The following is a 12,517-nucleotide window of genomic DNA, read 5'->3' on the forward strand; positions in this document are numbered from 1 at the left end:
TCAGAACCTGGCTATATGGAAATCAGTCTGTCCCTGGCCCAGTGCATCATGGGAACAGGGCAGACTAAACTACCAAGCCAATTCTTCACCAGAAAGGAAACAAGCTACCGGGGACCGGTTTCTGGCATTTCAGCCGTCTTCGGCCCGGCTTGCTTGAATCCTGATGGAGCAGTGAGAAAGGGACTCATGTCTGAGTATACCCTGCCACACCTATAGTGGCCAAAATCGATTCAGAAAAGGGGGTGGTGATGAACAGAGTGTCTGAATTGAGCAGACCACTCTTACCCAGTCCAAAGATCAGGGCTTGATCCATCACCGTTATTTATCTCACTGCCCCATCCCAGCTCAGAACCTGGCTATATGCAAATCAGTCTGTCCCTGGCCCAGTGCATCATGGGAACAGGGCAGACTAAACTACCAAGCCAATTCTTCACCAGAAAGGAAACAAGCTACCGGGGACCGGTTTCTGGCATTTCAGCCGTCTTCGGCCCGGCTTGCTTGAATCCTGATGGAGCAGTGAGAAAGGGACTCATGTCTGAGTATACCCTGCCACACCTATAGTGGCCAAAATCGATTCAGAAAAGGGGGTGGTGATGAACAGAGTGTCTGAATTGAGCAGACCACTCTTACCCAGTCCAAAGATCAGGGCTTGATCCATCACCGTTATTTATCTCACTGCCCCATCCCAGCTCAGAACCTGGCTATATGCAAATCAGTCTGTCCCTGGCCCAGTGCATCATGGGAACAGGGCAGACTAAACTACCAAGCCAATTCTTCACCAGAAAGGAAACAAGCTACCGGGGACCGGTTTCTGGCATTTCAGCCGTCTTCGGCCCGGCTTGCTTGAATCCTCTAGATCTTCTAGATTCAGGCAGTCACTAATCTTTTATGGATTTAGGAGTGATGGAACTGTGCTCGTGGCTCCGCGGGACTTGGTCAAGTATTGGCAGCGAGTTTTCGAGGCTCATGGAACCGCAGAAGCCCAAGAGTCCAGCGAGTACGTTGTATCATTTGTCCTTGGAGCCAAAACAGTTAAGAAAGATATTTGAAGGACATGGGGCAAGGTGGTCTGAAAAGCAGAGGGAGAGAATGTAGCCTTTTGGCTAGATCAGTGGACCTTGAAGCTGCAGAACTGGGTTTGAGTCTCCGCAATGAAGCTCAACATCCTGTGATTCTGGGCAAATCACTTAATCTCTCCGTACCTAACTAAAAGTTAATGTGTCCTTGTGTAACAAAACTGGTGCTCATGTAAAGCGCTCTGATACCCGATATCTTCTGGTCTAGTCCGCGCTATATAAAACTCTAGAAAAAAAAAGTAAACTAAGTGCAAGCCACAGAAGAATATACATTTTAGTCATGGTCATTCTACTTAGCCAAGAAATGGACAAAAGCTACCATCTATTCAGCTCCCTTTCAATTTCTGCTACTAATGGTGGCTAATTTGTTCTATGTAATCTTGATGTATCTTGGGGAATGGCCAGGTCATATAAACATCCACATATTTAATCTTTTCCTCACCACATCCAAAAAGGCAATATCCAAACTAGCACGGAGTACCCTTTGGGGCCCATCTCAACTTTTCCAACTTGTTGAAGTTTAGTACACATCAGCTTTTTCCATGAAGACCGCTCAAGGAACATTGCTGTCTATGGCTCATTTGTGGCTTTCTTCAAAGAGCCTGCTTAATAGATCTGCTTGTCGATTCTGTTGCCTTAGACGATGAACCACTTTTATGGACAGTACGGTCTCCAAAAATCTAAAACCACCTGAGCAAACAGACCCCAATTTTTAGAATCCCTCAGTCATTCTCAATGAGAGGGCAAACGGCATATGGAAGATGACCAGTAATGCCACCAGTCTTCCAAACTCCTACTAGTTGGGGCTCCAGCCCCTCCCCGATTGGTAATTACTAGCGGAACAGTGCCAATCCCTTCATAGTACTCACCTATGGTCAAACTTTCAATGACAGTCTCTGTGGTATCATAGGAGACAATCACCAATCAGCACTTAGACTCGCTGGTGCGGGCGGAGGCCTACAGCCCTTGCTGGCTCTCCCCTGATTGGCCTCTGGAGAAAGCTGAAAGATGCAGAGTGCCCCGCTTGGAGGTGTAGCGGGGTCAGCTGAGGTGGATGTGCCGGGGAGCTAGGACGGCCTCTCTGAGTTGGTGGCGGGCCAGCCACGACCCCTGCACAGAGCCGAGACTACTGGTGATGACGGTGCGGCCTGGACTGGATATTGCTGAGCCTGCTGTGGTGGAGCTCCCACCCCCTGAGCTGAGGAGTTCTGGGGCAGATTGCCGCCACAGCGACCCACTGGAGCTCTTGGTCATTTGAGGCCCGGGCTGGTTCTCCCCTAATTGGCCCCTGGAGTATGCGGAAAGCTGCGGCGGTCCCCGCTTGGTCAGGCAGCGGGCCTTCTGATGTGACTTTGCTTGGGGAGCATGCAAGGCCAGCCTCCCGGCATTGGTGGAGGGCGGCGTGTTACTAAAACAGGGCCTGCATCACACCTGATTGACTGGGCCCCCTTGTCTGGGCTGGGGGCCTCACTCCGTGCTTGGGGCCTCACTCCGTCATGTCCTGAAATTTGGAGGCCTGAAGAGGCATGGTGTGAAGTGGAGGGCCCAGGGTTGAGGCTTGGCCCGGAGGGAAGCCCTCTTAGACCACATAGGCTTGTGTTAGGGTGAAGAAGGGCCCCTGTGGTGTCTCTGGCAAGTGAACTTGCCTGAAGCCTGGATCACGGAGGTGAGGAGGGCCTGTGGTGAACGCTGGCTGCTGGTGGGGCGAAACATCAAATCATCAGGTGCATGAGCAGCCTTTTTCGATGGGAGGCTTTGCTCCAATGGGAGTCTGTGTGAGTGGGGGAGGGTCCTGTGGCCGGCCGACACTCCCTAGTAGGGCAGAAAGCGGCTGGAGTAGTGGATGCTGCAGACCTGGGGGGCTAGCCCTGAGGACACAAGACACTATCAACCCAGAGTTGGGCAGGTAGATGACGTCCACACGTAATAAGAAGGGGTCACCATCAAGAACATATTCACGAAGTCTGCGGGTCCCCAGACTGGGGACGGCCAGATGCCATTCAGTAGAGCGGCCTCACCAGACAAGGAAGAACTGGAGGCCCTGGTCACGTGTCCCTATTTGGAGACCCTGTTTACCTAACTGTGAGACAAACTCTTGGCGGTCAAGAGATACCTAGTGTGTGTACTAGAAGCTGGTTGAAAGGAAGTGACGGACATCTGTGACAGAGTGGATGCATTAGAAAACCATGAGACTTCCCGGGATGAAGAACTAGAGCAATTGCAATAGGAAATAATCGTTCTCTCAGATCAGCAGATAGACCTACAGGACCACACAGAGGATTTGGAAAATAGATCTAGATGGAACAAGTTACGAATAAGTGGGACCACACGGGTGGCGGAAGGGCAAGATATCAAGTCCTACATGCCTGCTATATTCGCTCAGAGCCTTGGGGAGACACAAGCGTCTGAGATTCTTCGCCAGACAGAACCCACAGAGTCCTGGTGAGACACAGCCTACAGATATCTTGACCTGCGTTCATAACGTCCCATTAAAGGAATGGATTCTCCACACAGCTCGAGAATTACCGCCAATACAGTTTCCGAATCATCTTTAAATGGCATGACCAGCTTCATCAATTCCACTCCCTAACTGTGGCATGTAAGCTCTTGCAGATTGAGGCGCAGGAAGAGTCGAAGCCGAAGCGAGCGTCCGGGCGGGTGTAGACCTGAAGGGAGCCAGAGATGAGCCTCTTCCAGTCCTGTGAGGGTCAGGCCGGACTCAACCATGATCGCCTCAGAGAGAAAGGCTCCACTGGAAAGGTTTGTGAGGATTCTGTATCCAGAGACTCCACCTGAGCATGTTGCAGCTTCACCTTGGGAGGCCACATTTGGCTTTGATATGATGGCCACAGTCTCCCTCTGTCTTTTCACAACTGGACTGAGGTTGGATGCTTCTGTCCCCTCCTAGTTCAAGGGACACTGGATCGTTTCAGTTTTTGTTGGGGTGTTCTTTCAGGGGTGCTCATCACTAGGTCTTAATCATTTTAGGTTTTCTACACCAAGGGCAGATGGGTTATTTCTACTGCTAGACGGGAAGGGGATCCTTCTGGAGCTGGGATGCAGGTTTCCCACATGAGAGAATTACAGGGTGACATTTTCGTTAAACAGACTGATGGTTCTGGCTCTCAATGTTAAAGGGCTCAATAACCCAGTTAAAAGACAAGCTATCCTCTCTTATCTAGAACATACACATGCTGATATTTGCTTGTTACTGGAGATTCGCCAACTAGCGAGTGATCGGCATAGGCTCAAGTCCAGCGTCTTTCCCCAACAATATCACCTCAGTGCGTAAGGCAGCAGGAGTAGCAATATAATTGTCATGCTTTTTTCGAGAGAAAGTGGGGTCCAAAATACCAGAAATTAGTTGCCATTTTCTGGTTAATCAGATCCATATTGGACCACATTCATTAATAATAGCATCGCTGAATGCTTACAATGAGGGACAGGAACAGTTCTTGGGCATGGTAGTAGTGGTCACCATGACAACAAATGACCAGTGGGTGGTGCTCGAGGGGGGGGTGGGGTTGGGAACTTAACCTTGTCTTCCATAATGATTTGGACCACTCAGCTCAGAGGCAGGGTGCGGCGGGAGCTGTTACTGCGGGGGATGCCATCTGGCTCCAGGAGATGGGATTAAAGGATGTCTGGTGGGATAAACATCCACTAACGCAAGATTACACAGTTTATTCCCACACACATAAATCATATGCCCGATTGGACAACTTCCTGGGTTCTTGAAAGATGCAGGTGGCAGTCAAGTCGGTGGAGATGAACTGCGCTGTCTGATCACTCTGCCATTTTGCTGGGCCTTACACTCCTGAGTAACAACACTACCACCCATACCTGGCAGCTGCCAGAGACCCTCCTGTGTAGGCCAGAGGTGGTCCAGCAAATAGAGAAGGCAATTTGGGATTATTTAAGAATTAACAACACCACTGTTACCCCTGTCCCGACTGTCTGGGATGTGCTCAAGGTGGTCATGTGAGGGGAATTTATAGCCATCTCAGCTGTGGTCAATAAAATAAGGAGGGATCAGCGTGCACAATTACAGCAGCAGGTTTGGGAGTTGGAGCGAATCTATCACCGTACAGGGGCCCCTAGAATGTGGCATCAGCTGAGTCCTCCTGGAAACAACTAGAAGGGTTGGATCTAGATGGCGCAGAATGCTTCATTCACCGTCTCAAACACTCCTTCTAGGGGGGAACAAGTGTGAGAGGTTATTGACAAATAAACTAACCAAGCAACCATGCTAGATACCGTACTGACGGGTGAAGGAGCTCTTATTGAGGGGGACGGGCCTGTGCGGCACGGTTCAGGGAATTCTATAGAGACCTTTATTCCACACGGGCCCTTTCCGCCTCTAACATAACTACTTATTTAGGAGAATCCAGAGTGACCCGTTTGACAGAAAAGCAGGCAGCTGGTTTACATGGTCTGATAAGGATAGAGGAGATCCTATCAGAGATTTCGAGGCAAAAACGCTTTAAATCATCTAACCCAGACAGTTTCCTGGCAGCCTTCTATAAGGTCTTCTGCTCGTCCATAGCTCCACTCCTTACTAGAGTTTTTAACTCCATCACAAGTACAGCCTCACTTCCTCCCTCAATGATAAAAGCTTCCATAAGGGTCCTAGCGAAATCAGGCAAAGACAAGCAGCAGTGCTAGTCCTATCAGCCCATTTCACTCTTAAATATTGAAGCAAAATTATTCAATGGAATATTGCCAGCCCACCAGTTTTATCCTTAACAGACACTGCGCAGACAACACTAAATGGATTTTACTTCTTATAGACAAAGCCACTCATTCACAGAGAGAAGTCCTGCTATTTTCTATCGATGCTGAAAAGGCATTTGGTCGTGTTCACTGGCCCTACTTAGCTGAAACGCTTGCACACTTTGGCTTAGGGGAACGGTTCTGCGCCTGTATACTTAGTGGTCATGGGGAGCCAAAGGCCTTCCCCAGAGTCAATGGGAGAAGCTCAGCCCAATTTTTCCATACCTCACGGCAGACGTGTTCCTTTTTTCCCCTACTATTTGCGCTCTATATGGGGCTGTTTGCCCAGAGCATCAGGGATAACCCGAACATCACATGGGTAAGCTTTGGGGGTGAGGAACGTTATTACACTATACACTGATGATGTTATTGTTTGCCTAGACAAACCTAGAGAGGCCCTTCCCAGTTTCTTGGATGAGGTGTGACACTTTGAAGCGGCGTAAAGAATTTCCTATGAATCTTGCTAAATCATCTCCCAGTCTCACCCACCGTAAAGGACTACTTGACCCAGAATCACTTGATCCAGTGGGCTTTCGGATCTATCCCATATCTCGGTATCCAACTGGCCTCAACTATCGTCAGGGTCACACGTACGCTCTAGACTCTCCAGGAAGCACTACAGCGTTATGTGTGGGCTGGTAAGCGACCCCAAATAAAACGCGATCGCAGTTGGCATCCCCCGTCGAGGGTAGCCTGGTGAGTCCCATGCCTTCTACATTATTTTCATGCGACACAGCTTTGGTATTTGGTGGATTGGTCTCGCCCTGAGTCGGAAAAGGTGTGGTTATTCATGGACAGAGCACTGGCAGGAAAGAGTTTATCGAAGGTTCTGTTTCTGGCCCGCACTCATCACCCTGTAAATCTATATTTGTCCTTGCTCACTGGGCCTACCCTATCGGTTTGATATAGTCTGGCGACTCGAAGAGGCCTTACGGTGTTTCCTTTTCCCTTAACTACGGTTGTGGGAAATGGAGACTTTACCCCAGGTCTGACAGGACACTGATACGAGCTTGGCAACAGGCGGGATGCCAGTCTAAAGGCGACTTTTTCGATGCGGAGGGCCCCATTCCATTTGCATCCCCGCGAGCCGACTTTGTGATTCCGGAAGGGGAATGGTTTAATTACACGAGGTTCAGATACTGGCTAATGCAGCCGCTAATATGGGAGGCCACACAACGCCAACTGACAAAATGTAAGCGTTGGCTTCTAAGAAAGACTCAGATAGGTGCCATAGCACTGAACTACATGGGATACTGCTGAATGAGGAGTCTAGGTCGAAGTCCCCTGCACAAGTCTGAAGGGAATTGGAACTTGGCAGACAATTGTCCCCCAAGGAATGTCAGGATGTTTATTACCATGCACGACACACAGCCTCTAACACCTCCAGCATGAGACTGCAAAGAAAATTGCCACATGCATTGAGGGAATCATGCTCCTCTCCCAGGAGCTTACAGAATTGACCTGTCTCAGATATTGGAGGTTGCTTTCACTGAATAGTTCAGCAGACTGAGCAACCCTGACAATCAGTCTATATAAACCTCAGCTAAAACACGATTTCTTTTAGTTTGAGGCTGGATGAGCACCCGGGGAGGGAGAGTGTGGGGGTGGGAGCGGGGGGAATTTATTGAAAATGTTGCTACTTGTCAGGGTGAAGTTGACCATTTGAAGTGTACCAGCTTTATTGAGTATCTCAGCTTCTTTATTTTTTTATGCAACAATAAAAGAAAATTTAAGCATAAAAAGTAGTTATCTAGGCACAAAACAGTGGCTTTCTGCGGCTTAACCACTATGAAATGTAAAGCTCATTTAAAAAAAGGAAGAACAGCAAAGGGGGGAAAGGCCATTTTTACAAGAAAATTATATTTGAAAAACAGAAAAAACATAAAGCAATAGTAATTGGGACACAACAAAAAATTCCACTTTCCATATGTGGTTGCATTGGAGAAGTAATATCTTGCTTCCTGTGACAGGTGTTGGGTCCTAAAAGAGGACTAGTGGAGTTGCATGGGTAGGGAAAGGGGTAAGTTTGTGTGGGGCACTTATTCAATGGCAATACCAAATAAAGATGTAAAGTAACATTGTTTTTTCAAGAGGCCTTTAGGTACCGACCACGGTGTACTAACAATTCCCAGCAGTCTAGAAGCAGGGATAGCAGGACAACACAATAAGTTTTCCATTTTTTTTACCATCATCTCTTTAGGTAACTGTAGCATATGTCATCATCTAAGAATAATTAGCTTGACGTACCCATATTTTTAAAAATAAGTCTTGCAGCTTAGCCTGAATGCCATGGCCAACCTTTTACAAACTGGTGCTGGATTATGAAATATGTGCTCATGATTCTTCCATGTTTCACCGGAAGAAAACTTAAGGAATTTATAGTTTACATACATAGTTTACATACAGTCCATAAGGCACTTCATTCTATAAACTGAGCCTTTCTTATTGTCCTCTTCACCACACATACCGACCAGCAGAATCCTGTTTCACCCATGAAACAAAGTAATGAGTCACCATACCTTATGCTAACCAATGTAACTACCTTGAATAAGCTATTTGCTCCAGTGACTGTGATCTGATATTCACAAAGAACCTGGCCACTTCTCTGTTCATTCTCTAACTGAGCTAAATCCACAATCAGATATCCTGCTTAAGTGATCTAACGAACATAAATCTTCTTTAGGTTTTAAACACTAAAAAAAGAAAGCTTCACAAACTTACATATTCTTTGGCCGCAAGATCTGCTATGGCGTTGGTCTCATTAAGAAATCGAGCCTTGGCAACATCCCCTAAAGCAGCAAAGCACCTGGAAAATAGTGTGTGGCAAACATGGAATGATCAGAATACCCCACAAGGATTAGATGCAAGAAAACAAAACAGACATAAGCAGTCACAAAGTGAATCATTCCAAGATATGGTAATACAGAGTTGAGAACATGTTGACAAACATCTAAAACCTGAATCTTCAATGTCTCTCAAGACAAGTCCAGGTACAAATAAAATAAAATATGAAGAATAATGTTTCAGGTCCCTACAGGATTCCAGGACACTGAAGCCCCAGACTGCAGAAGAGTTCTTAGATGCCACAGAACCTCCATGTGATATTCAACAGACTTGATTATTTACATATCGGAAGTACATTATTCTACAAGGAAATAACAGATTTGGGTACATTTCTATAAGCACTAGTTACCCATAACAAACTTAATACAACCGTAGAGGGCACAGAAACGTGTTAAGTTTAATAAACATATTTACTCGACGGCTTGATTTATTTCTTTTTTAAATAGTGGATTCACTTATCTTCATAAAACGATTTTCAAAATGCACTCAACTTGTTTCACACAAATGCAGATCGCTTTCTCATGACTTGCTAAGTAATATAAGGAATTCATTTACCAGAAAAGATATTCTATTTCCTTAGAAGATTTTTAATGGTATCTTTGAAATTTCTGTTCATCTGACACCTTTACTTCTAGCAATTCACAAACCCCATTCATGGTAATCATGGTATTCAGATGAATGTGAGGTCATCAAGATTCCAAAATCTATAGCAGTACTTCATTATTTTAGATGTCTTATCATGGGCACTACCAATCTAGTTAAGCAGCGCTAAAACAATGTACTATGGTGGTATTCTATCTACTGTGGTCACTGGCTGATACAAGGGAGGAGGAGAGACACATACTCTCCAGGAGCTGTGCTGGCAACCATGGAATCAAGGGGAGACTTATAAAATAGTCTCTCTCACTCTAACCTGTATGTTGTGTTGCCATACCTAAGGGAGTGTCACACAACTCTTGCTATTGATCAGTGAATGCTTGAGCAAGTTTGCAGTCTCAGTCTTACCTGCAAAGTTAAGAGTGCAGCTGCAAGGATGCAGACTATTAATGTGATCTTGAATGACATGCAATTGCAGCCTGAGAGAATCTGGACGAGAGGCGAGCCAGCAACAAACCTCAGCGGACATACCGACCGCCCCCCTCTCCAGACATGGGCAGCCCGGCAGCTCTCAGGATGAGGAAGAGAGGGGGGTGGGAAGGACACTCTGAGGATCGCCCAGGGACATCAGCCTGGGCCTCCCTTCCATCCTCTCCTCTAATCATAGTCGGGTGGAGAGTGGGTGCCCGTCCGGGCGGATCGTCCGAACTGTGAGATTCTGGAAGGGTCTGGAAGGCCCTGGGAGCCGAAAGGAGAAATCTCCCCCATGGTCCAACCTGGAAAAGGCCTGCACCAATTAGCAGCACAAGAGGGCCTACTTAGCTACCTAGCCAAAAGCGACATGGTGCCGACCTGAAGAGCCAGACACAAAAGAGGGTGGGGGCCCCAAATCTGAAAAAAGTCCCCAGGGGAAAAAGACCCGAGATTTCCCCTTGAAGCTGGGGCACTCCTACGCCTAAGAGGCCCTAAGCCAGAGAAACCAAATGTAGGGACGGAGGACCTTTGGGGTTGAAAAAAGCACACCCTGGCTGAGCAGCTGACCAATGATCCACATGAGCAAATGGCCGGGATGCCGGATAGAACATAAGGCGGAGATCAACTGTGAGCCTGGTCTGCCACCTGGACGCAGGCTGAGGGGTCTGGTGTACGAGGCACTCTATCATACCCCATGGAGGAATATATCACCCCTCCCCTGATAAACCAAGCAAATTTTCACTGGGATGCCCCTGCCACATTGCACTACAAGAAGATCCGAGAAGACTGGGAGGTACTGTTTTCCACCGACTGGCGGGACTGCGACCCACAGTAGTTACTACAAAAGAATGACCTGCACAGCCAAAGAGTGAAGAGCCACGGTAGGTCTTGTTCGTCCACAGAACTGAAGTGAAGCTAAGGATAGTGTGAGAAGTTAGCCTGGCATATGATGTCCACTATTCTAGTGGGCACCTTGCACCAGTCTAATCGACCCTTATTGATGGTGGTTGTAAAGTCAACCTTATAGACAAGCTATCCTAGTGGTAGCATGGACCAGCAGTCATAGGCTAAGACTTCAGAGAGCATGTGAAGCAAGCTGTTTTACCAATTATAATCCCTTGAATACCAAATGAAAGGACACCACACAAGGTATATATCAAATATATATGTATTTATTTCTAACACAACCCCTCTGCACTCTTTATGAGGTCAGAGATCGAAGTACATCACAAGTTACTCAATTAGCATACGATAAGTTGCACAAATATAGTTCTGCCCTAGGGGCCTCACAAACCATATGCTAAGTAAGTGGTATAAGAACCACTTCAGAAATAGTGAATAGGCCCGGGGCCTAGGGAATCGCTGGGACTACACTGAACAACCAAAGGTTAGGAAGTAGGACACCCACGGGAGACGCGTGGGGTGTCTAAACACAGTCGCGAGTTACCATTAACTTACAATGGAGAACGAAGAAGTTACAAAGTTACTGTTTTAGGGCACTTCCGGGTGGACTACGACAAAACCCCTTTAAACTAGGACACTTGGAGAGTCAATACCCATGGGAACACCGGAGTACTCGAGTTACCTCCCCCAGGGAAGCCGGGTGCATAGGTGTCTTTTCGTGTCAGGTTTCGTCCAAGCCCCTGAATGCCAAAGGTATGACCAATCTCCTGGAAGCACCAGGTTTGGGGTCTCTAGCCTCTGAATACAGGAGCCCTTCATCCCAATACATTCTATGGGTTCCATTAGCATTCCCAGCAGCCTCGGCAGCAGCTTGCTGTCTGAGGGGTTCAAGAGAAGGGCAGTCCAACTGTGCCTGCCTCAGATCTGCCCATGAAGGCCCCCCTGTCCCAAGAAACTCAACCTGATCAGGCTCAAGCTCTTCTAGGGCAGTTCCTTCTTGGGTATCACAATCAGGCTGATCCTCATTCTGAGGCAAGGGGGAAGGCACTGCATTAACCCTACTGCTTCTCCTCCTGGTAGGTAACTGGTCCATAGTTTCAGGATCTAGGGCCTGTTCAGTGTTGCACTTTTTGGCCTGTGACCTGGTCACAGCAAGGACATGTGCTGAAATACCTAACATTTCTGCAGGAGTCCTATACTCCACTTCAGACCAGACTGAAGATTCTAGGTCATTGCCAAGCAAACATTCTACAGGGAGGTCTGAAGTAACAACAACTCTTTTGAGGCCACTTACCCCTCCCCAGGAGAAATTAACAATTGCCATACTATGGGTGGTAGTGACATTGCATGTATTGGTCACTAGGTAATTGTCACCTAGTATGATCTGTCCAGGGTCCACAAAGTTGAGTGTTACCATGGTGACACTGACACATGTGTCCCTGTAGGCCTGAGCCACTTTGTTATTAATTAAATGAGTCTGCCTATACTTGCCCAAGTTACTGGGGCTCACAGTAGAGGACATTGCCATGTCCACATCACAGACAGGAACAGCTTTAGTTGGTATCCTGACTAGGCCAGAATCCATCTCAGTCCCCAGGGTTAACCCTACTACACCCTTCTGTTGAGAACCACCACTATTAGCTGTACTAGGGGGAACAGTTGCCTTAGGGGCAATGGTGGTTGGAGCTGCCTCCTTCTTGGTGCAGTCACTGGTCCAGTGAGTATTTACCTTACACACTTTGCACCATGGTTTCTTAGGACCTTCTTTCTTTTTTGCAGGTTGGGAACCCCCATCATTAGAAGCTTTTTGGGGACCTTGAGAAGACTTCTGGTCTTTTGCTTTCTCCCCA

The 12,517-nt window shown here is 47.4% G+C and overlaps 1 protein-coding gene across 1 annotated transcript in view; it reads right to left on the minus strand.

Annotated features, from left to right (window-relative positions):
• Positions 1-12,517, minus strand: part of IFT172 (intraflagellar transport 172) — a 1,181,874-nt gene that overhangs the window by 731,315 nt on the left and 438,042 nt on the right. The window contains exon 19 of the mRNA XM_086928171.1: positions 8,571-8,655. Coding sequence (XP_086784297.1) covers positions 8,571-8,655 — 85 coding nt within the window. The remainder of the gene's footprint in view (positions 1-8,570; positions 8,656-12,517) is intronic.

The sequence above is a fragment of the Lissotriton vulgaris genome, chromosome 6 (assembly GCF_964263255.1).
Source record: "Lissotriton vulgaris chromosome 6, aLisVul1.2, whole genome shotgun sequence".
Lineage (NCBI taxonomy): Eukaryota > Metazoa > Chordata > Amphibia > Caudata > Salamandridae > Lissotriton > Lissotriton vulgaris.